Here is a 25,775-nt window from a genome sequence, read left to right as displayed (position 1 = left end):
CATTTCGATGCCTGTTCTATTTTACCAATCTACTCAGCCTACGACGTCCGACATATGTAATGAGGTGGGGGTGCCCAGCACCTCGACGTTCGGACGTCGTTTCGCCATTTGTTAAAGACACTCACCACAGCACTCCTCGAACACCTGACAAGTCCTGCAGTTTCCGAAATTCTCGTGCCGAGTGTTTCTGAATGAGTGTCTTCTTCAAAATAATATTAAAAATTATAGAAAAATTTTCGAGACATTCGAGTCGAGTCGAGATTTTTACGAGCTGTCTCGACTCGACTCGTGTCTCGACTCGAAAATTCGAGTCGAGAAATACGTTTGTCTCGACTCGTCTCGAATTTTACAAAGTGTGTCTCGACTCGAATCTCGACTCGAATTCGAATCGAGTCGAGTCGAGATTCGAGACATGTCTCGACTCGTGCGCATCCCTACTAATTTCCTCTAATTTCTTGGATATTTTGTACTGATAATTTTATAGCCTATCATTATACTGATAATTTTATAGCCTTATACAAACAGATAAATTACGGATATTGTACACACTGTTCTCTTGAAAGTCACATGAGGAGATTTTATGACAATTAGCTATAAATCGGTGGTGAAAAGTGCTACTACTTGCAAAAAAATAAAGTAGGCCGATAATCATTGGTTATCGTCAAAATTAATTAAACTAAAAACGATAAAGAAGATATTTTTAATATAAATTTATCTGTGGAGGTGTCAGAAGCAGATGGACAATGTCTCAAGGTGATATTTCTGATAATTCTGGCGACTGTTTTAAATTAGAAGACATTTATTCATGGGTTGATGAAATACCTCTAAGCAAACGGAAGCGAAACATAGCTCGAGATTTCGCAGATGCAAGTGAGTTACTTACAGAAATATCCCTACTTTATAATGATTAGCTAATTACGCCTTTATCAGACTATCTCAGATACAGATACAGAAAAGTGATTATAGAAGTAAATAGTACAAAAACATGATTTTAGGTTGTGTAGTTAGTCCTTATTCATCAAAAGATCATATAAACCAGAATCTAGAGGTTAAACATGGAATTCATATCAGAAACAGATTATTGATTTTAGAGATAATGCTATTTCTGTATTTTAATGTAATGTGTATAATGAAAAGGATAGGTATGAAACTTTTTCGAATGTAGCAGAATAAGTTGTAAGGTGTTTGAATGAAGTGAGATTTTTAAGGTTATGCACTTTAGGATATCATAAATTTAGATCGTTGGAAAATGGGCAAAATGAGGAAAGTGGAATATCCAGAGAAAGCAAACGGATGAAAGGCTGTTTACTACAAATTCACCTGAGCTAATATTAAACCAAAGACCTTGCTATCAGAGGTGAACACTTTATTATTAAGCTATACCGTGCTTTCCTTAAAAAAAAAAAAAAAAAAAAAAAAAGTCTCATAAGAAAACTTTGTAGCCGTAATGGGTTAAGTTCCAAAGTTGGTCGCCTGTTTCTAGCAGAATTTTGAAAATTTTCTTGATAATATGTAAGAAAAGTGGAAGTTGTGTTTATTTTTTTTTATAAGCAGTTATAAACATGAAACTATTTGGCAAGTGAAGAGAACTACTTCGCGCAAGGTTATCGCATGGTTGGATTTTGAGAAAGTAAAGAGCATTTGTATTCTGAACATTGCTGTAGGCGTACAGAGACGTTCCAGTTGGTATCCTTACGCAGAGAGAGAAATTATACTCTTATTAATTTTAACAAAATGAGTCCACACTTCCCTAACCTTAAGCTAACCCTACCCTACTCTACCCTTCTTATCCCTATCTTACTCTACTGTGTGTTTCACAAACACCGTGGGCGTGGGTTTCCTTGGGGTTCTCCCGTTTCCTCCCGCTTTATTCATTCCACCATTTCATTCATTTCTCATCATCACCGTCTCCTTTAGCCTCGTCGGCTTAACCGTGGGACGTAAAACTCCAAGATTTCATTTCATTTTTCTATGCTACCTTACTCTATTACACCCTTTTAAAGCGGTCCAAAAAATAATCGGCCTTATACAGTGTCGTTTCGACGTATGATTAGCGCCATACTAAGGGTCTAATTACTGCATTAAACTTATGTTAGTCTTTAGTATGGCACTAATCACGCGTCAGAATGACTCTGCATAAGGCCCAATGATTCTTAAATTTTCGTAGCTGTTATTACGTTTTTTTTTTTTTTTTTTTTTTTTGTCGAAAATCAGACAGACGACCAACTTCGGAATAAATGCAGTTGTAACGGATATTATTTAAATGCAAACTAACAGCGTATTTTGAAAATAACTATTGAATTGTATGTTGTGTTGTGCAATTTGTAATGGTTTGTGACTAAGGGCCTGCAACCAATCAAGAACCTAATCCATTTGTTGACATAGGTTTCATATGACTAGTAACCTATTCCAAGACTAATTCAAGCTGTAACCACACCAATTTGCTTGAGAATATTAGGCCTAAGATTAATGCTATAATCTATGTTGCCCATGAGACATCTCATCTCATCTTATTTCAACATTAATTTATCCAAGTCTTAGATTGTCAAACATTGTATTTTAGTGTTGCATGGTTCATAGTATGAAAACTATAAATAGATAAAGTGATTGTACGAATACAATCAACGTTTAAATATACACAAGTCAGTACACAATATACGTATACTCCAATAATAAATACAATTTAAATGTTGTTATATTTCGTGGATCTTTCGTGACACGGAAGAATTCTGATAGCTTCTAGGTGAAATTAGGATAAAATAAAATAAGGTCGTAAATTTTGTAGATTAACCCCTTGCCATATTTTGACGCGCTGAACGCGTTGCTTTTCACTTCCGTATTTTGACGCGTGTCACGCGTTCCGATGTTTGAGCGGCTGTATTCCGCTTGCTGTCAATAGAAGGCAGTAGCTTACAGGTTTCCTGTGCTTTGTCAACATCTGTTAGTTTAAGTAAGCGCCAGAAGAGGCATAGATGTTTACACCATTGCAAAAAAAAAAAAAAAAAATCCGAAAGAAGTCATATGTGAAGGGGTTAATTTACTAAACAAGACGAGATGATAATTCTTTGAGACGAGACGAGATTTATTCAAAATTTATGGAATGAGACAAGAAAATTTTATTTCTCGTCTCGCGGGCAACAGTCAAGGGCGCCGATCCTGGGGGACCAGGATGCCCGGGCTCCCCAAAGCTCATGTATGCCCCCTATTGTATTTATGAATATACAATATTTGGCATAATTTGAATGCAATTTATTCTAAAATCCTCACATATATACCTTTTGCATCTGAATGGTCCCCCCAAATTTACAGAGAAATCGGCGCCCTTAGCAACAGTAGCCAAGATTCAAGTCACATTATAAATTATCTAAGTCTATATAGATGCTTTGTTTTTACAGTTCCTGTTGCTGAAATTTTAAAATACTACTTCCCAAGGCTTGTTGATTTACACAACTACGTTCCTGCCAATGGAATCGCCATGAAAATTGAAAATTGGAATACTCTGAATAGGAAGGTAACTTTTATTTTTTAAAAAAATAGACTAGAACGAACAATTGGTTCCATGAATTCTAAGTGGTTTGAAGGCTTTCCGCTAAGCTCACATCTATTTCTTGATTTTTAGTGAATAGCCTAAAGGGAATGAATACTATAAGAGAGATAAGAAGTAACACATCCTCTGCCCAGAAAGTTTGCTGAAATAGCTCTTACCGCACTTTCACATTATCCGGCGATTTGCCGGATCCGTTTCCGGCGAATTGCCGGACAAGGTAGAAAGACATTGCAAGCAATGGAGCTTTTCACATATGTGCGGCGGTCGCCGGATATTTATCCGGCGAGCAAAAACAGACGGATCTCCCTGCTAGAATCCGGCGCGGCAGATTGCCGTGTATAGCCAAGCGGGACATTACAAGCAATTAAGCTCTTCACATATACGAAGCAAACTGCCGGATGGGTGTTGGGGGAGGAAGTAAGTGTTGCCAGGAAAGAGTAGAGAGGCTGTGATAATATGGATGCGCGTGTTTTACGTATATACAGTAATCCATAGGTCCATAGGTCGTTGATTAAAGAGTCCAAATCAATATAAATTATTTTTTTTTATGTAATGGAAGATTATGAAATAAATGTCCGGGTAGCACTGGGCAAATGAGCTTGTAATTCTATAAATTTGAGGTGCCCCAAAATTGAAATATACACTATCAAATATTTCAGCAATATTATATATTTAGTAATAATACCTTTATGTACTTTCGCAAAGCAAGAGAGAATTCATGATGTGATATTTGATAAATATACCGTACCTTATATATTTTATAATTATCTTTAATACTTCTATCGTTGTAATTTCTTGAATAGTTCTTTGAGTACAGGGACTAGAGCAGTACTTTAAAGAGACTTGAGTCAATAGTCGGAAAGTTTAAAACAAAAGAATAAACCCGAAATGTGCTATAATAATAATAATAATAATAATAATAATAATAATAATAATAATAATAATAATAATAATAATAATAATAATAATAATAATAATAATAATAATAATAAATAATGCCTACAGATCAGCCTTGGGCTCAGTGGTTGTGTTGACTTGGGATTCTGGCAGTGATGGATTTAGCGCGGGTCCGGGAGCCTAGCTTCTCCCAGTTTTCGGGATGACGAAAATAATTTAAGCTACTATTTATATATTTTGAAAATTTACAGTAAACTTATGATATATATCTCATACTCTGGGATCTGGCAGCCCCTCTCCAGTCTTTACCTTCTAGATCCGCCACTGCATTCTGGGATAGATCTCAACCACCGACTATCCTGAAAGAACTTTATTCTGGTTTTCCCAGTTACAACAGGTGAATATCGGGATCGTATTTTAAATATCCAGAACCTGGCCGCTATTTTGCTCAAGTCTATCACTTGTGGAAACAGTATAGAAAAATCTCCTTCAAGGTACTACTTCTCAAAAAAAAAAAAAAAAAAAAAGTGAACCCATATGTGTCTCTGACTTTTTTTCCTGTCTGTCTTAACAAGGCGAGTAAAAGACACTTTTTGCATCTGTCCATTGCAACTACCACAACACGACAAAAGTCATAAGATTTTGTTTCTTCAGTTGCACAGCAACCCTCCTCGCATATTTTCCATCCACAGCAAAGCACCGGATAGTATGAAAGGGTACACTTCTCATCCGGCAAACTGCCGGAAACAGATCCGGCAAATTGCCGAATAATGTGAAAGAAGCCTTCAAAGTAATCCTCGTTGATGATAATGCACTTCTGGGAACGGCTGTATAACTCCCGAAAACTCCTGGCGTACTTGTCTTTAGGGATGGTCTTCAGCTGGGTCGTAACATTACTTTGGATGTCCGAAATGTCCGAAAACCTCTGGCCCTTAAGAACTGATTTTAATTTGGGGAACAAGAAAAAAGTCCGAGGGAGACAATTCTCGGGAGTAGTGTGGGCGATTGAGTGACACAACTCCCCTGTTGGCCAGGACCTGCTGCACCGGAAAGGCAGAGTGTAGCCACGCATTATCATGCTGCCGTGCTGGATTACTCGCTTAATCAGTTGCAGCATACATTTCAGTATTTCCATGTACGTAGTGGCATTTAACGTAGTGGCCTTACGGAGGATGAGACCTCAGTGTCGAAGAAAACCAGGAACATTGCCTTGACGTGGATCTCTCATTTCGCACCTTCTTGCTTTTGGCGCCCCTGGAAGCCCCCCCCCCATTCCATAGTTTGACGCTTGTCTTCACAGGGTCGTACCTCTGGCACCAGATCCAGTCGCCTGTGACGATAGTTTTCAGGAAATTTGGGTCTCGATCCACCATGTCGATGACGTCTTCACAGGCTTCAAGCCGAAGTTCCATTCGTTACGGAGTTAAAGTATGGGGCACGAGTCAGAAACAAAGCTTGCACTTATCCAACTACTGGCCGCGGGCGAGTGGTTATTTGCATCTCTGCATTATATATCACGTACAACGGCAAATGAGTATCATTCTTATCTTATTTTAATGATAAAAGTGTTATGAAAATGTAAAAAGGAAAGAGAGAAACTTTCCTTTGGGGGGTTTAAACCCACGCCAAAGGCAATTCGCTAGCATGCTCTGCCACGAGGACCGACAGCAGCTAGCGTTTGATTTATGCTATAGGTATGCTACGTGGCGAGAAACGGATAGCTTCAACCAATCAAAACCGTGTAGTTATCTCCTATGGTTAGGGTCTAGCGTGATTAAAATATATACGTCCGTCGCGGGGGCGGCGGTGACGCATTCTTACGACCGTGAGCAGTATGACGTCACTCACCGAACTTTATGAAGAGACGTTGTATCTACAAAACGCCATCAAATGAAACAATAACCGCTTCCTAGCTTTTTCTTACAGACTCGAACTTTGGGTGTCCATACTATATGGGCTGCAAAACATTTTTTTTAAAGTTAATATAATAGGGTTCTGTAAATTATATCTGGCTTATTTTCAAAATTTTCGGAGAATAGTCTTAACAATTGAAGACCACAGGGATAAAGGCGATTTTTTTAAGAAGTAGAAATTGAATTCAGTGTGTACGCTTTGAGGAGTAGAATAAATTGATCAGCAACGAAGTTAGGTGTCTCCATTCAGTGGGGTGAGTAGGGGAAAGTTCCGAGGGAAGGATATTAACAAATAAATCTAGAAGTCAAAAAGAAAATAAAAACTCTCTTCTTCATGAACGGCTCACTTTTTTCCAGCAAAAAGTTCTGAATTCACTTCGTTTTATTATTTAGTGATGAATACTACCGATATTTATGTAATTATTTATAGAGATGAATACTACAGATAAACATACCCATTTACACTATTCACAACACAGATAAACATATAACAATAAATAGACAAGTGATAATTTTAATGAATGGTTAATTATTGATTCTGGCACTTAAAGAATTTACTACCTTTTAAGTTTAGTGAAGGACATTCTGAATACATCAATACTCGGATCAACCACATGAAGTTTTTTGTAGAGGACACACATACTTCAAATACTTGAGCGGACTAATTAAAAGCTCTATGCCTATGGAACCCGGAGGTTCGATGCCGCGTTCACAAAACTCTCCACTGACTTCTATCCTTAGCCAACTGCATCCACTTTCTACTTTGTATTCCTATTTCTGCGAGATCCATCTTAATGTTGTCCTCCCATCTGCACCAAGGTCTTCCTAATGGTCGTTTTCCGATTGGACTTCCACTTAAGACTTTGAAAGCGTTCCTACTTTCTTTCATCCTGGCTACATGACCTGCCTACCTAAGCCTCCTAGATTTGATGACCCTAACAATGTTTGGTAAACCGTATAAATTATGTAGTTCCACGTTATAAAGTTTCCGCCATTCCCCGTTCCCGTTCCTTTTGGGTCCGAATATTCGTCTTAGGATCTTGTTCTCAAATACATTTAGTCTACGTTCTTCCCTCAGAGCAAGTGACCATGTTTCGCAAACATACAGGACAACAGGCACCGATACAACAGACATATTTTCAAAATTGGTCGCTTCAGTTCTCAATGTGTTGTAAGTATTGGGAAACTGAAGGAACCTTTAAAAAAGTGTAAAAGACGAGAAAACGTTAAATGTGTCGTAATACTTTTTTTTTCGTATCATTACTACAAAGAAAGAATTGAACTGTTATGGGTACTGAAGAAACTTTAAGGTGTAGAATATGTAATATATGATAGTTTAAAATAGATATTAAATAGTTTTATTTGAATTGTGCCGTTATGAGAATGTTGAATATATAATTAAACTGTTGCAGGTGTTGAGCAAGTTAAACATCAGCATAGCGCCGAGTAACATACAGAAACTAGCTGCGGCCAAACCTGGTTTTGTGGAGAGGCTGCTGTATGAGCTGAAGACGAAGATTGAAAACATATTTATTAATGACAAAGAGATGGTCAAGTGTTTCGGAGGAACAAATATTCCAGGCAAGTTTAGCTGCTTCATCAGGCAATAAATAATCCAAAGTGAATTCATACACATTAACTAGTTATTCACGTACTTATAACAAACAAACATCAATCACCACAGTTCCTGAATCGTCCCAGGAAGAGAAGACAACTTCATTTGTCTGAATTAACAAAACCTTGTAATGTGGCGTCTAGAGCACTGCATTTAATTTCATTCACTTCATCATCCATATTCATTCATTTTACTCGAATAAATTGTGTTCTTGTAATAAATGGTTATATCCATTACTGGACTCTACCAATTTACTTATTACTAATTGTGTGCTTTTCCTTGGATCACCCCATTGAATGTATAATTAATATTAATATAATGCACAATAAATAATAAATATGATAATCTCTTAGACAGCCTACATTTCCATCGATCCCATTCATTAAGACTATTATTATTCAATCAATACTATTACCTGATTAATTCTCTTACTTAAGACTGGACGACGGACAAAATATAGCATGCTCACGATCGATTGCGAATTCAAAGTTATCAGTAACTTGCTACTGATTTTTTTGACCACCCTTCTTCTCCTAATCCCGGATTTTTTCTCTCGTCATACCGATTTGGCCAGTGAATGTATTCACCCTTGGCGGCTACCAGAACTAGCCGTCTTACCTTCAGTTTTTTTTTATTACTCCTCTCATATCATCAATGCCTCCCATCGTAATTTAAGCCTTATCCCTCACGATCAGCTTCCCTGATAGCAGATCCTGGCTCAGTCTCTGGATAATCATTGAAATGTCGCCATGAAGGGTTATCACCTGTTCTCTCTGGTCCCTCTACTCACTCCATATAGGTAGAGAAGCGTAAAGAATGCAGCGAGAGACATAGACAAGCTTTAGAGCGCTCAAACCGAACGAGGTCTGTGCATAGTCACCAGAGTTCTGTTGACAGGCTAATACATTCACCTCCAGTAAAGAAGCACCGTTTTGTTTCCGGCTCTGACTCTTCCATATGGATATCAAAGTCACCACACCAGCACACAAAACATCTGGCAATTTCAATATATCATTCCACTTTGCTTCACCTCTACACTGTTTGTTACTACAGAACTTCGATACAAACGAAGTTCTTGAACGAAAAAAAAAAAAAAAAATCATCCAGTGACGTAAACATATACCAAGTACCACTCCAGTAAATTGTAAAAACTCGAAACGGCTATATCTTTACATTCAAGGATTCTAATTTCGCAACCACAGTCCGAAATAAATCATACCTTAAAACCTTCGGTAAATAGATCATCACCACATCACTCATTTTTGCGCGATCTAAGCAACTTCCTCTGCCTAAACGACCTCCAGTGCTATCTGTTGTTATTCACAGAGTTGATCCTAGTTATTCAGGCAAAGAAATTACCAAGAAGTTACAGTAGGAGGGATACACGATTAATAATAATAATAATAATAATAATAATAATAATAATAATAATAATAATAATAATAATAATAATAATAATAATAATAATAATAATAAAACGTATTCGGAATAACATTAAGACTACCTACATGGCTTCTGACGCATCCTTACACCATCGCAGGCGACAATAGGTCGTCTCTGATCTATGGTGCATGCATCTATAAACGCGAACATCATGCAGAACCTTCTCGGTCACCTGCACCTATGCTATTGCGCTGTGAGAAATGTTAGGTGTACAACAGCCATTCAAAGGTTTATTGCACGAACCATGCAGTACCTGGCTATTGCTCTGGTCCACGCCAAAAATGTCGCTGTCCGATATACAGCTACTTCCTCAATGTACTACCTGCAAAGACCAGCATTCTTTTTGTAGGTATAAGTGCAAAAGGAAATCTGCACCTGACGAAGTTCTTACGGACACAGTGCATCTCCATTAACACAGATCAGCATGTCGATGAACCGGCGACAGTAGACAAATTGATGGAATTTCTCACTCTTGTTCTTCAGAACACTCATTCCCTTCATCGGAAACACGTACTACAACAATTTATTCTTGCAGTCAAACAAATTTTTAACGTTTCTCTCTATGTCCCCTACTCGAATAACTATGTTAATTTTAATACAACTCGCTACAAAACTCCACTCTTAACTTTATATTCATCATGAATTTGAACTTTCCACAGCATGCGTTCCTCCCTAAAATCAAACAACTTTTTCCAGGCATTATCACTCGGAGAGCATATCGGGTTCTTCCTTCCTGATGAAACGTTCCTTTAAAAAATTGTATCTTGTCGACTCTCTTGGAACAACAGCACATTACCAGTACTTAGAGCGAATGGAGAAGGCGTCATTGGGTTTCGCAATAACTTGCCATACAAATAACATTTTTGTTCTCTCTTTCAATTTCCTGAACATGTCATAACCACCCTTTATTTCAAAGTTTATAGCAATTACTCGCTATTATCTGTATTAGATCAAGCAATTCCTTACCATCCGCTATCTTCTCTCATGTGCCTAATACAATCATTTCATCACACTACCTAATTTAAACTTTCACAGTCACTTAGCTCAAGAACGCACTCAGTTTTGTAATTTTATCACAACTCACAATACTGCAATACTTCTTGATCTTCCTTCTTCTACTCGTCCGATTTCCAACACCAAACCACACATTGTAATTTCTTCCAATACATTTTTGTTCTCTCTTTCAATTTCCTGAACATGTCATAACCACCCTTTATTTCAAAGTTTATAGCAATTATTCGCTACACACCAATACATTAGCTACTCATTGCACTGTCACAATAGTCGATTGGCTTGGTAGCCTCCATCAAACTCATATATCTTGCTTTTATATTGTTGCAGAGAGCGTAAGGGAAGAAGCCGAGAGACAGAAAGAGGACGTTGAGAAAATGCAGCTAGTCTCGTGTTCGACGCTCGAAAGGCAAGCACAAGAGCTTCAGCAGAAGGAAGAAACCATTGGTGCTCTAAGGACAAAAATTGCTCATCTGGAGTCGCTGTTGAAACTCAAAGATCAGAGGATTCGGGATTTGGTAAACCAAGTAGAGCATTACCAGGAACTCTCTCGACGTGGAAGCGCCAAAGACAAAGACAAATTTACTACAAAGGTTCTTGGAAACATGGAGATTAAAAGAGTGTGACAGGAAGTTATTGGGATTAGTCTGTAAATATTCGTGCCGTTTGTTACTCGACAGAGGGAAGGGGGCATTTTGATAACCTGTATTTACTTTATATTAAAAGGTTTGGTGCCAATAAATGTGTCCTTGTGTTATTTTTCAAAGTTTTTTTTTCCGCATGGGTACGTATTTAGTAGGTTCTGAAAAGCTAACCGAAGCGGTTGAACTTTGTCGGAAGTAATGATGCTCTGCTTCAATAATGGAAGCCTCACTGCTAGGTAATCCTTCGTAAAGTAGTATACACACTCCAAGAAAGTATTTTCCCAAGGTACTTTAATTGGTAGTGTCTGGAAATAAGACCCGTGTATGCACCTTCGGCGACCGACATATGATGCGACGTCGCTTAGTTTCATTACTTGTTTTATGCTGATTGTTTTTTCATTCTTTAGCCGATTTAATATTTTATCTCTTGTATATCTTACCACCAATGGTCTTAGTCCATCGAGTGGTTCGAAACAAGAAGCGTCAGGAATATGGGAGACGAAGCTGCCCTCAATAAATTATTCATAAGAGTGAGAAAGGGCAGCACATTTACTTCATATGTGAAGTTCATTGTTTGAGTGGAAGAATAATGTTCCGTGGAGCATGTTTATTATTATTATTATTATTATTATTATTATTATTATTATTATTATTATTATTATTATTATTATTATTATTATTATTATTATTATTATTCAACTTCATGTTCGAAATATGACAGGTTGATACCAAGATGGATATTGAACAAGCGGCACTGTATGAATATGTCGAAACAAATCTGAACGTCCATTGGAACATTTCTACCATTTGAGTTCAAAATAATGTCCACAATTTCGGATCTCAAAGAATGAAAGGAAGCTCTTCTCAGTTGACAACAATCTTTGTGAAGGTGCAATAAGTAGATTGGTAAAGTCTAACTTGTTAAGAAAAAGTTAACCAAACTCCTTCCCGCGCAGTGGCGGATCTAGTGCTGGGCCAGGCCCTAGGCGCTCTAGTTTTTTGGGTGACAAAAATAATTTAAGCAATTTTTTATATATTTTTGAAAATTTATATTAATCTCATGATATACGTATCATAGTCTGTGTTCTGGCTGCTCCCTCCAGTTTTTACCTCCTAGATCCGCCACTGTTAACGCTGTGTACTCCCCACTGTGATACTGCCAATTGTTTGGGTGTACAATAGTTTTTAATAAATCCACCCAATTTTCCATCCCTGAATTAAACTTGAGTGTAAACTGAATTACGCCGTACACTGCTGTATACCCTGAATTACATCCCTGGCCCAATTGTTCAATAACCATGTTAGTATACTCAGTGGCGTATTTATGGGGGGGGGCTTCCGGGCCTAAGCCCTCCCGAAATCTTACTTTCTATAGTAAAGTATATGAAATATCTTGCAGAATTTTCACATTTTCAGGCAAAGGCCCCCCCACCGAAAGTTAGCAAAGCCCCTCCCGAAACAAAATCGTAAATACGCCGTCTCACATTTGGTTTCAGTAGTTTCGTGCGGTTGAATATTTGACAAAGTGGATACTTTCAAATAGGCCTATCTAGGATCAATATTAACAGACCAAAATCTTATTCAGGAAGACATTAAATGCCGACTAAAAGCAGGGAATTCGTGTTATTATTCAGTTAGGAATTTGAAGCTTAAAATATAGATAAAACGATAATCATGCTTGTTGTACTGTATGGTAGCGAAACATGGTCGCTTACTCTGAGGGAAGAACAAGACTGAAAATTTTTGAGAACAAGATTCTGAAATGAATATTTGGGCCCAAGAGAGACGGGAATGGGGAATGGCGGAAACTTCATAACGAGGAATTGCACAATTTATACCGTTCACCAAACATTATTAAGATCATCAAGTTTAGAAGGCTCAGGTGGGCAGGTTATGTAGCCAGAATGAAAGAAGGTAGAAACATTTTCAAAATTCTAACTGGAAATCCAATCGGAAAACCACCATGAGGAAGGACTAGGCGCAGATGGGAGGACAAAATGAAGATTGATCTCACAGAAATAGGAATACAAAGTAGAAATTGTATCCAGTTGAGTAGGGACAGCTTTTGTGAACGCTGCATTGAGCGTCCGGGTTCCATAGTCCATAAAGTTAGTTGCGATCAGTTGATTTTCACTTCGTGGGATGAAGTACCTTCAGTTGATAGGCGCTTATATTTCGTTATGAATTTCACAAGATTTTTTTTTTCCTTTGGGAAAAGTTTAATATAACTTGCAGAGCGCTATACTCTATAGAAAAGAATCCCAACGAATGTATTTGATCATCCTTTGTGTGAAGAAGGCAAAACCACTTCTCACTTCCTGCCTAATGAATTGGTTGGGAAGGGAAGGCCAAGCAAAGAAAGAAATGCAAACAATTTGTAGGATTTCCGTTATTCCCTTCGCAGAAAATTGAAGTGACGAAACAAAAGACTGAGTGTCGAAACCACAAATGGAAATCACTTTTGATAGCAAACAGATAGCACATAAGCCTATATCCTTTACTGAAGAACCAGTGTAATGTGTGGATAGCTTCTTATGATAATATTTACACAGATGTGAATGTTGCAAAAACACTAGGTCCTAACGTTAAAGGTAAGGAAAAAGATATTTCTATGTTTCAATAACGGTAGATTCAGACAGCAGATCACATGTGGAAAAGAAGGAAAAGGCGATCGCTGAGGAGATTCGAACCTGCTTCTTTCTCCCTTCAAGAAAAGTATCACATCACGCCAGGGGTGCATCCACAGGGTTCGCCAGGTTCGGACACCCTCCAATCTTAGTAGCTCGAAAGATATTACACGTCTGTAAATAATTTCTGATCCAAATTTGCTAACCTGTTAAATACGGACTATGTTTTGTATAGGTCTTGTTCAGGACAATTCTTACTTGCATTTTTCCAGGATATCTGTTGAACTGTCTTGTGTTAGAATCTGGGTATATATAATGTATGTATGTAGGTAGGTATGTAAAGATAGTACAGCACGAGTACTTTCTTCTATTAAGTGGTTTGCTATATTGTACATTGCTTTTGAAGCCACAATTGAATGATAGTGAACATAGACACCGACTTCGGGGGGCAGGATAATTTGGCCCCCAATATTTAAAGGTGGGGTCCTCGCCCCCCCAATATAATCCAGTAGAGGAAAAATTAACAAAGAGGAACAAGAATTTGTGTAGTAAACTTCGTTGTGCCTTTAATTCAATATTAGGAACAGCCTTCTTATTCAATAGAAAATGCCATTTTCAAAACTGTTTAATAGAGCACTGAAGCTTCAACCAACACTCTGGCACCACTGCTATGACAAGTGAAGATCAGCGTGTTGCGCAAACTTACAGTGAAGTTCCCAAATTTTGAACTTGAATTTGTTTTAATGCCTTTAGGCAAATGTGACTTAAGTCGTGAATTTCGCAGGAGAGCGGATGGAGTGGATCGAGATCTGGGTTGTCACTTTTCAAGAACCTTGTAGCTGTCATTAAAAAATCTTGCAACCCGATCTTTCTATTTACTATTTACACATTACAACTTTTTGAAAGCAAGAAAGATATCTCCACCCATGCACCACTGCACTCTAGTGGACAAATAGTGAATCTCCTCATTAAAAACATGTATTTTAGCGCGCTTCCCCTCCCCGTCCAAAAGAATCCGTCGTTTCGGAAGCGGTAAAACCTTTTTTTTTTCATGTCAGTGGTAGGACGATAGCAGTTAGCAAGCAAGACGATCAGGAAAATTGCACATGGTTTGACCCCTTGCAAGATGAAAAAAATGTTGTATGTCTCTTTCAAGACTATGTTTATATGGAGAAATATTGTAGAGTTGCAAGATTTTTTTTTATGACAGCTATAAGATTCTTGTAAAGTGACAACTCAGCTTTAGCCTCAGTGCATACTCGTGGGACATTAAATTAAAAAAAAAGAAAAAGAAAAAAAGAAAGAAAGAAAGAAAAAGAAATAAGAGAAAAACGAAGAAAAGTGGACTGTATTTTCGACTTTGAAGCTTTCCCTGCGCAAACATGTGGCCCCTGCTCACTTCGCCTAATACACTTTTGTGAAAATACAGTAGGAAATTTAAGGGAATATGTTTCATATTTTTGGTCATATTTTATCTTTTGATGATGATTGTATTTTGTATGATTCTTTTTAGACAGCCAGCTGAGATTTTGATCACAGTGGAGGCCTCCGTCCACCTGGAGGCCCGGGGGATACAGCCCCTCTTAGCCCCCCTTAATCCGGCGCTGGACGTGATAATAGATTTCTAGTAAGGGGCACGGTGGCACAATATGATTACCTTTGGTGCGTGGGAACCCTGGTTCGATCCCCGGCCGTGTAAGTTTAAGGTGGACAACATCGTGTCCGTGAGTTTTCTCGGAGTACTCCCATTTCCTCCACTTTATCATTCTACCAATTCTTCCATCATTCCAGTGGCGTATTTACGATTTTGTATCGGGAGGGGCTTTGCTAACTTTCGGGGGGGGGGGGCTTTGCCTGGAAATGTGAAAATTCTGCAAGATATTTCATTTACTTTACTATACTAAGCAAGATTTCGGGGGTGTTTAAGCCCGGAAGCCACCCCCCTAAATACGCCATTGCATCATTCGCTTGCTTTAATCATCGTATCCCTTAGCCTAACGGGTATAATAGTGGGACATTAATCTGAAGCATTTCTTTTCAAAAATTTCTACGACTTTCGGTTAATATAGAAGAATAAAAGAGAATCCATATCAAGAAATTGTTTCTTGCTGTCTAATATCATGTGTTTTGTAATACCTGTCGACAGATCGAAGAACGGACAGACGATATGGCCGTTCTTTAAGATTGCCCATACTTCTAGACATAAGTCTAAAAAGTGGTGTGTATCTGCTTGTTGTGTTTACAGTTTACATGCTTTGAAGGTTAAAGAAGAGAAGAATATCATGTGCAAACGAATCGTGATGGAAGAATTAGCAGGAAAAGAAAATAAAGGAAAATGAGTTTGCCACCCACAAGCTGGATAGGCAGTGGCGGATTTAGAGGGTAAAACTGCAGGGGGGGGGGGGCAACAGCCAAAACCCAGACTATGATATGTATATCATGAGTTTATTATAAACTTTCAATAATATATAAATAATAGCTTAAATTATTTTTGTCACTCGAAACACTGGGGGCCTAGGCCCCTCCGACCCCGAGCTTGATTCACCACTGGATAGGGCAGGTATCGAACCAGAGATCCTTGAAACCAGAGTTGAGCGTTATACCGCTGTACCACCATGAGTCCAAATCGCCTTTTTTTAAAAGCTTTATAAGCTGTATAGTATACTTGTGTTTTACCTCCCACTTTGATTACCACTCTATGTTGGTGTAGTTATAAATAGGATTCGTCCCATTACATCAAGAGTCGCGCTTTCTGTGTTGTCACTTACAACGCAGCACAATTCAAGAGAGACAGGTGATGCTCAAAAGGTATTTCTGAAGATGATAAGACACAAACGTAATCAGAGAAGTTACATTATCTGAGTGATAACGTTTCTGTAGTTACTTCTTTTGTTTCTTGTGACAGTGAGTGCCAGATCAATTGGAATTCACTTGCCAACGTGAGTAAATAATTTCTAAAGATAATTTAAATAGTCATTTTAGAGTAATTTTACTTGCAACTTTACTGGCTTTTATTTTAGCTAAATATTATGATATACCGTTCACTAGTCAGCGACTGTCTCTTATGAGATTTTTACGGGAGATAATGGTATCGTTTATACATCGATCCACGTGTGAAGAGAAGAAATTATCAAATCAATGAAATCTTTACAAGCACTCAGCGAGGTTCATTGCAATTTGAAACTAGTACATTGATCATAGTAATGTAGGCAGACTTTCTGTTTCTGGTAAGATTGTAACGAATTTATTTCGTTTAGGACTATGTACTGGCGTCTCTTTGGGGGGAGGTCACATCAATAGAAATTTCAGTTTTTTTTTTTTTTTTTTTTTTTTTTTTTTTTTTTTTTTTTTTAAGAAGCTAAGGACCAAAAGAAAGCTCACCTAATTACTGATTCTTATATAAAGTTCTGTGAAGCTGTGTGAAACTTCGTTCTCTTAGCTTGTGTAGCGATAAAGCTTAAATTCTTAGTGATGTAACTTCCCTTAAGTGCCGCCACTATGATTATGACAACGATTTTATCAATGTTAAAGTTTTGTACTATTCTATTAGTTGTCAGGAGGACCTCCTATCATTGATCTGCAGTGATCGATATCATTTTCTCTTTGAGATAAGAAAGGGAAAAAAGTATAGAAAATTACATGTATCTCAGTGAGCTTTATTCCACGGTTACTTCTCATCGCTAATAACTGTCTAAGAAAGAGTCCACGGCGGATCTTCTGGTTGGCTTTTAAAGAAATCCAGTCAATGATGTTGAGTATGTAACCGCCTTTGGTTTAGACCATTTATACGTGTTTACATCAGGGCTAATTTTCTGCTTTGTTTCAAATGCACCGAAACTTTAATTACATGTACTAGTTGTACCTGCGCCATTTGCACAGCGCACAGTTCTAATATGATCGTAAATTTCCTCCCCACTTCTCACTATATCTGTGTAAGTCCCTTTACGAAGACAAGTAAAGAACAGGAAGACTCTTAAATGGAGTGAATTGCTATAGACAAATGTATATATATATATTTGGTCTAGGAATTAATTCGTGCGGTTGGTACGCACACATTGAAGCTGTAGTACAAACACAAAATACATAAATACCTTAAGAAAAATATTGTCCATCGCTAGCCACCACTTTCGCCCATCCGTCAGGCAATGTACGAATTCCGTGGCGAAAGAAGTCCTCATCCTTGGAAGCGATCCAGTCAGAGACCCATGTTTCGATATCTTCTGAAGAAGTAAACCGCTGTCCAATCAAATCGTTGTTCATGCAATCGAACAAGTAGTAGTCCGAAGGAGCAACGTCTGGTGAATACGGCGGGTGGGGTAAAACTTCCCATCCGACATTTTCTAAATAGGTTTTGACCGGTTTTGCGACATGTGGGCGAGCGTTATCATGTTGAACAATAAGTTTATCATGTCTGTTCTCCCATTCTGGTCGTGTTCTGGCCAGAGCTTGCTTCAAACGCATTAATTGTCGTCGATAACGTTCTCCATTCATAGTTTCACCCGGTTGCAGCAGCTCATAGTACACCACACCTTTCATATCCCACCATATGCACAGCATAACCTTTGCACAGTGAATATCTCGTTTTGGTTGTGATGGACCTGGTTCACCTGGTTTCACCCAGGCCTTTTTTCGTTTAGGGTTCTCGTAATGGATCCACTTCTCATCACCCGTAATAATTCGATGCAGAAACCCCTTTCTGCTCTGTCGTTGAAGCAGCAATTCGCAAATGGTTTTTCGTCTTTCAACGTCTCGGTCTTTCAATTCATGTGGAACCCAATGTGACATCTTTTGAATCATGCCCATGGCTTTCAAGCGTTTGGAGACTGTTGTTTGATCAACGCCTAATGCTGCTGCAAGTTGTTCCTGCGTTTGACACGAATCCTGCTCGAGCAATGCTGTCAATTCTTCGTCTTGAAATTTTTTTGGCTGTCCAGCTCGCTCTTGGTCTGCCAAGCCGAAATCACCACTTCTAAACCGTGCAAACCACTTCTGACACGTTCGCTCAGCTAGAGCATGGTCACCATACACTTCCACCAAAATACGATGACTTTCAGTTGCACTTTTCTGCATGTTAAAGTAATGCAGCAGGACACCCCGCAAAAACACTTTATCAGGCACAAATTGCGCCATGTTCACTTAACTACAAACTGGTGTTGTTGACGCTTTAATCCACTGCCCTATACTACGAACGATACGCGATGACAGGGGTTTGCAACACATGTGTGGATACACGGAACTGTGGGACGCTCCGTTCGTTGCGCCATCTCTTGTCCACCCGCACGAATTAATTCCTAGATCAAATATATATATATATATATATATATATATATATATATATATATATATATATCCCATCATGACGAGGCAGCCGGCAACCGTCCGCGGCGGCTCGACGATATACTTGATCAAAGTTGCCGACCTTTTCCCGAGGTGGCAAGCGGTCGAAATCGAAAATCATAAAATAATGGCCTTTGCCGACTATTGCCGACCAACAAAGTCGGCAAAACAGTCGGAAAGGCCTCTTTCCGACCCTCTGCCGACTCGTTATGCCGGCTTCTTTTCGACGGCGGCACCGGCACATTTACTGTGTCTTTACGGTTGTTTGCCGACTGCTCAGCAAGACAACTATTCGTCGCGGTCGAAAAACGCGCGGAAAGATGCCGGCGCCGGCAATCCGACCGCGGCATCTGGTCGGCATGGAGGCAGTGATGATGAGGGATGAATGAAACGGTGGAATGAAGAAAGTGGAAGGAAACAGGAGAATCCCGAGAAAACCCACGCACACGGTGTTTGTCCACCATAAATGTCACTTGGTCGGGTTTGAACCCGGGACCCCAAGCACCAGAGGTGAACGCTCTGCCACTGAGCCACCACGGCCCCGATCATTGTCGGAACATATACACTTTTCTTGCATTTTAGTATATAGATGATTTGATTTCTTTTCAAGCCCAGTTCAATGTTCCCAGTTTTTCAATGAATTTTCATTACATTATACATTTAATATTACTTGAATTAAATTTCATTATTAAATGAGGGTCCGGCAAAAAGGTCTCCAGTATTTGGAGATGGCGCTGTGTGAGTTGTGGTGGGAATACGGCGGCGGAGAAGGCATCGATCGATAGCGGTATACCTATCATTTTCAGTAGTCGTAGTGGCGTGGCACAGTGAGCATTGTTGTGGAGAATTGGTAATGGTGGTTCTGTGATTATACTCAGCGGGCCTTTCGCACTCAGTTCGGATTTGGCTGACATGATTCTGTTCTGGATAGAAAAATTATTCAAGTTAGGGTATCAAACTCTAGAGCAACAGGTTCTGTTTTAAGAAAAAAAATCGCCTGACCGACCTGTTTAAGTTCTGAACGCTTTGGAGATTGGTGGATGGCGCTACCACACGCGCCACATTTTCCAGCGTTGTTACGGTCTGAGGTTGACCAGGCAATCTTTTCTCGGTGCAGAACGTACCGGTATTGCTCTAAAGTTTAATACCATTACTTGAATAGTTTTTCTATCTGGAACAGAATCACGTCGTCCAAGTCAGAATCGAATGCGAAATGCCCGCTCAGTGGTAATCACAAACCACCATTAGAAATATACTCCTCCACAACAAACGCACGATGCTCACTGTGCCGCGCCATTGCGATTACTGAAAATGGCACGTGTACTGCTATCGATAGATACCCCTCCGTCAACGTATCCCTACCACAACTCACACAGCGTCCTCTCCAAATATGAGAGGTCTTTTGCCGGATCCTGTACGTATGTACGGTATATAACAAAAATCTAATTTTTATTAAGTAAGACGCACTTAAATATATTTGAACAAGTAATTAGTAAAATGAAAACATTAAAATTTCCATTTCATTTCAAAAGAAACTTAAATACTAATTGCTAATTTACGTAAATCAATCAACTAAAAACAGAGATGACGTATATATTCAATTCTGTTAATTTCTTAAAGCCTATTGAAGCCTATTGGCAGGGTGTTATAAAACAACACCGACAACAGTCGGGAGGTGATTCCTGACACAGAGATAAGACAAAAAGTATAGACCAACCTAGGTGCACAAATGCTTCCTTTCAGAGTTATAGGCTACCGAAAACATAAAAAAATGAACTTTAAAGGTCCATAGCTCCAAAATTATGGGACCTACCGTAGTCGGTCAAGACTTCACTTAGGAACTAATATGTACGCTAGTTTGAGAATCCTAACGTACTCACGCAACAATTTTTATAGAGGGAGATTGAGTAACGGGCATGTAATTTGAAGTACTCATCAACTACTGTAGCTCTATAAAAATTGTTGAGGGAGTACCGCAGAGTTATGAAAGATGGATATTTGGATAGGGCACATATCAGTTTTTAAGAGAAGTCTTGTCCCAACTACAGTAGGGTCCCCCCAGGATCGGCGCCCTTGCTACTTACGTACGGTAATCTTAATTTATAGTACCCGTACACTTGAATATTGGATGATTACGCCAAGGCACTGTATATATTTCATTTGTAATATTTGGGTCTAAGCCCTGTGTTACTTTCCGGACTATTATGATATTACTAATAGCCTACATCCAGCACAATTGAAATACGAATGGTAAAAATGGATCTTGTACATGTTAGGTACATTATACAGATAGAAAGAGTGAAAATAAATCTCTCATGAAAGTGCTTCGTTTGACAATAACAGAAATATTCTAAACCTATGTATAGGGTCAATAGTGGGATTCCAGATCATGTGGGTTAGTAGGGAACAACACGGTTTCCATGAGCTTTGTCCTGTTACCCTTTTACTCTCGTTCTGCCAATTCCTTCATACTCATTGCTATTGGCGTATTCAGGGGACAGTCGGGCTCAAACCTCCTTGAAACAAATTTGATAGTTTCTCGTATTCCACGTACAACAATAATCCTTCTCACCGTTTCTAGGAATTTCATTGACTTTCATTTTTTAATGCTCTTTGTTGAAAAATAATACTGTATTTGTCAAGAGATCCCTCGTGGCTAAGCGGTTAGCGTACGCACCTTTAGCGTGGGAGACCCGGGTTCGAATCCCGCCGTAACCTCATGTGGTTCGGAATCCACGTTAATCATTAGGTCCACGTCTCATATAGCCTTGCTGCTGAAAGGTACGCTAAACTAAAATCAGCTCAACTGTATCTGTCAAATTTCAATTCATGTAAGAACTGCGTTCTTTTTTCTTTCTTTCGTGCATTCTACTCTTTTGTTTCTTTTTCTTATTTGTTATTTTCTTTCGTTTCCCCTATCATACTTTCGACAATTCTTAGTTGTGATTCAAGTCGTCAGGGACACCAAAACTAAGGAAGTATGAAGTACAGGCACTAATCATCATACTGTTCACAAGGAACAGTTTTAAAAAATATGAAGTTATTAAATAAGTGTTGAAAAATTATATAAGAACAAAATCTTGTATGTTGTTTAATAAAATATACTATAATAATATTAATATCCTTCAATTCTTAATAAATGTTTTATTCTTTGATTATTTAATTCAAATTTCTCCTTTTCCTTTAAATGACACATTTCTTTTTCTTATCGCGGGTCTGTATTTAATTTATTCGAAGGTTACTTATTTTTCTAAAATGTGCCGTCACCGAATTTCATGCCTCCCCCTGCGAATTTAGATATTATTTTACCTTTCGGTTATTTTTGGCCTCTCCCCACCCTCACTAGATGCTGTCATTCTTCATACCTGGAAGTGGCATTATACAAAATTCAAGGAAGGAAAATGAACTTCATTTAAAATTTGTCGGCAGGAAAAATGTAAATGTTTATTCATCTGTTATTAAACATAGCCCCATTCGAAACAAAATTCTAAATACGCCACTGCTAATTCCCTTGCATTTATCATCTATCGCCTGTAGGTTAGCGACAATCAACAACGGTATTGTCACAAGGTCATATACGAAAAGTACGTGATGCTAAATTTAGGATGGGGAAAATGAAAATGAATGAAGTATTTACCGTATTTTAACGACTCACCGTTACGCGCTTCAGGCCAAAGAACACGGATCACATGAACAGAAATGAATGGTCATGCGTAGAAGAATTGATGGAAAAACAATGGGAGAACTCTGAATTAACAAGAATTTTAAGGAAAAAATGAATCTAATGATTGCAATCTTGGTCAATAATTAATTTTACACTGGACAGGAAATAATTTTAGGAATGATCCAAAAAAATGGATCAAAAGATTGTATTCTTGGCCAATAATTAGTTTTTGGATCAGGGGCCACACAATTTTAGAACAGTCCATAAATCGAATTTTCGTATTTTCTACGAAATAAGCACTTCATACTGAGTTAAATGATACTTTGGGTTGGCTACACTATATGTATTTCTCCAGATATAAGGCTTACGAGAAAACGTGATTGATTTTGTGCTTTGAAGGAAGGAACACAATGGGACATAGACTAAAAAGCTACAGGATCAAATAGATGACCTCGCCTTGAGGTTGCCTCTGACTGTGCCTAAAGTATTCTTTAAAAATAATCTGATCACTCATGCCTTCCTTTCAAATAAATCTTAGGTGTCCAAAAAACAGAAAAAAGATAATTATGTGTTCTCTGATGAATTAAGATATATGTTTGAGTTAAAATATTAAATTTGTTGTACGTATGGCATATTTTATGTACGTATGACAATGTGACCTTATATAGAGAGTTAGTTGGATATAATTTTCATTCAAAACTGAATACAACATAGTTTTGGAATTGTATAAGGCAATTTGCGAAGAACTGAATTTTCTTCGTCTACTCATGCGCTCTCTAACCTTGAACTCGAATGTTGGGAACTTTCATTGGGAAATGTCTAAGTATCAGATATCAGAGCAAAAACTAAATCTAACAATAACGAAACTGAACATATCATATGAATTTTAACGAGATATTCTTCTTTTGTGTTAAAAGAATACACATGATGTGAATTGTATGAAGTTTAGGTAAACACAGTCTGCATATTAAAAAGCTTTATTTAGAGCTGAATTCTCCTCTAGTGCTTACTGAGTCTTCGGACGTTTGGTGAGTAAGTGTACAGGTACTTGTACGTTCTCTCTTAAGGGTTTTCGTTACATTGCTCCAATCTTTTTTCTTTGCTTTTCTTTCTTTTTTTCTTTTTGTGTGCAACTCAATACAATAATACATTTTAGAAAGTAGCATTCTGTTGTTCAAGTTCTTCGTCCCTTTTCATCTTCAAAGCTATATGAAACGTGGCTCTATAGTTTAAAATGGAATCCTAACCTACGCAATCAATTCAAATTTCTCTCACCCACTAGGAATGAAATTTGCGACCATGTCCACCGAAGACTCATACGCTAGCCACTAGCCCATTGGGGAGAGCTAAAAAAAAAAAAAAAGTACCGGTGGCACGTTTTTAATGGTGTTCAGTTCTATCTTCTCTTTGTTTGTAAAGCCACTGATTTATATGGGGATTATTTTTTCTGTTTTCTTTGACATCAACTCGAATTTTAATCATGTGGTCTTTACTGATTTCTACTTAAGGTATCGCCGAGTTTTGTGGTCCCTCGGTGCGAGCGGCCCCGGGTTCGATTCCCGATGGGGGCACTCGGTCGAAAAAGTGTAAAACGCCTTCCCAGGCTAGTCACCCTGAATAAGGTTTTCCTGGGTTTTGTCATTCACACCAAGCGAATGTCGGGGTGGTATCTAACTTATAGGTCCCAAGCCGCTTCCTTCATTTCCGAATTGTTTCTTCCTTCCTTTTCCTTCGCCGGGCTAAATGGCCATAGACGCCGAAAGCCTAGAAATCTAAAGTCCTGAAGTTCCATCCTTTTCGCCGAGTTTCTACTGGATTTACAAAATTAATTTGTATTTTATATAAATCAAGCCATGTGACGCGTGTGATTTGTATGATCAATAAATTACTATTAAGAGACTTATAATAATAATAATAATAATAATAATAATAATAATAATAATAATAATAATAATAATAATAATAAGTGCATAGTGTAAGATTATGATTGACTTTTAACGTGTGTAAAAAAATGAGACCTTTTCGACAAATTGCGTTCTAAATTTCTTTATCAGTGAAGTATTTTTAAGAGAACATGGATAATAATAATGCAAAAAGTGAGAGTTCCCTCAAATGCTTACGTTTAAAATTTAGTTCCCTTGCCTGGAATGCTGCTTGGTAGAAGGCATATGATGAAGACAGGCTGGTAACGAGATCTCATCTTTTATCTTAATAAATAATAGGAAATTTTAGTATTACAGAAATTGCCTCCCTTTCCTCCTTTATTAACAGACGTTGCTTTTATTTATTTATTTAAAGAGAAGATTGTATGTTGAGTTTCACCTTCCGAACTGTAGGAGCTCGTGAGATACTCTAATAAAAATTGAATTCCCTTCTACTTCCCTTATTTCCTATTTCTAGCTTTCATGGAAAGGGAATATTCTGTCCAAAAATGGACGTTTATAGTTCTCGCTTTGTTTCTTCCCAGGATGTTGATTGGCACTCAAGAAGGTGGAAGCAAATAATCAAAAATACAGGCGAAAAGACGGAGTAAAATAATATAATACACACACACACACACACACACACACACACACACACACACACATATATATATATATATATATATATATATATATATATATATATATATATATATATATATATATGTATATATATATATATGCAGGCGCGGATCCAAGGGAGCTATATGGGCTAAAGCCCCTCTTTTAACCCTTTCCGGCACCTGGTTTTTTGGGCTATTTTTTTAGACTTACAGTCAAGCAGCTACTGCATCGTCACTATTTATCCTAGGATCAAGGTTCATACCTCATTCTCTTCAGAATGGAGCTGGCTTTCAAATGATACCACTTGCATGCTCATACCATATACCACGAGCGGGAAAAATGATGTCAAAGGGAAAATTTCGGAGGGAAATTTTTTTCTCGTACTTTGGGAACCTCTGGAGCGGCCCTGTGTGAACGTAGCCATATAAAAAAAAATCTGATAAATAGTACTTGGTATACTGAATGTGTGTGCCAAATTTCAAGTTTCTATCTTGAATACCAAGGGCGGGAGAAATTTTATCAGGAATTCCC

General features: G+C 38.1%; 2 protein-coding genes across 5 annotated transcripts in view; both read left to right on the top strand.

The window, feature by feature from the left end:
• The first annotated feature begins 742 nt into the window (after positions 1-742).
• On the top strand, positions 743-11,192 carry LOC145665859 (sperm flagellar protein 1-like). The gene is made up of 4 exons (XM_081732973.1): positions 743-870; positions 3,396-3,511; positions 7,770-7,938; positions 10,757-11,192. The coding sequence occupies exons 1-4, from the start codon at positions 744-746 to the stop codon at positions 11,050-11,052; spliced, it is 708 nt and encodes a 235-aa protein (XP_081589099.1). The 5' UTR covers position 743; the 3' UTR covers positions 11,053-11,192.
• A 2,276-nt stretch (positions 11,193-13,468) lies between these two features.
• LOC145666940 (retinol dehydrogenase 14-like) overlaps positions 13,469-25,775 on the top strand; it is a 46,136-nt gene continuing 33,829 nt past the window's right edge. For 2 of the 4 annotated variants that reach the window (XM_081734555.1, XM_081734556.1), the window contains exon 1: positions 16,461-16,636. The gene's annotated coding sequence lies outside the window, so the exon portion shown is untranslated. Of the gene's footprint in view, positions 13,662-16,460; positions 16,637-25,775 lie in introns of those variants that run through there. The other 2 variants (XM_081734557.1, XM_081734554.1) reach the window with 2 other exon arrangements.

Source organism: Thermobia domestica, chromosome 12 (genome assembly GCF_964235325.1).
Source record: "Thermobia domestica chromosome 12, izTheDome1.hap1.1, whole genome shotgun sequence".
Lineage (NCBI taxonomy): Eukaryota > Metazoa > Arthropoda > Insecta > Zygentoma > Lepismatidae > Thermobia > Thermobia domestica.
This window is presented reverse-complemented; position numbering and strand designations above follow the sequence as displayed.

Bases quoted from the DNA above. Each gene is read 5' to 3' on its own strand.
- LOC145665859 (XM_081732973.1), top strand. From the start codon at position 744: ATGTCTCAAGGTGATATTTCTGATAATTCTGGCGACTGTTTTAAATTA. The intron at 3,512-7,769 runs GTAACTTTTATT...AAACTGTTGCAG, and splicing joins GGAATACTCTGAATAGGAAG to GTGTTGAGCAAGTTAAACAT. The intron at 7,939-10,756 runs GCAAGTTTAGCT...ATATTGTTGCAG, and splicing joins CGGAGGAACAAATATTCCAG to AGAGCGTAAGGGAAGAAGCC.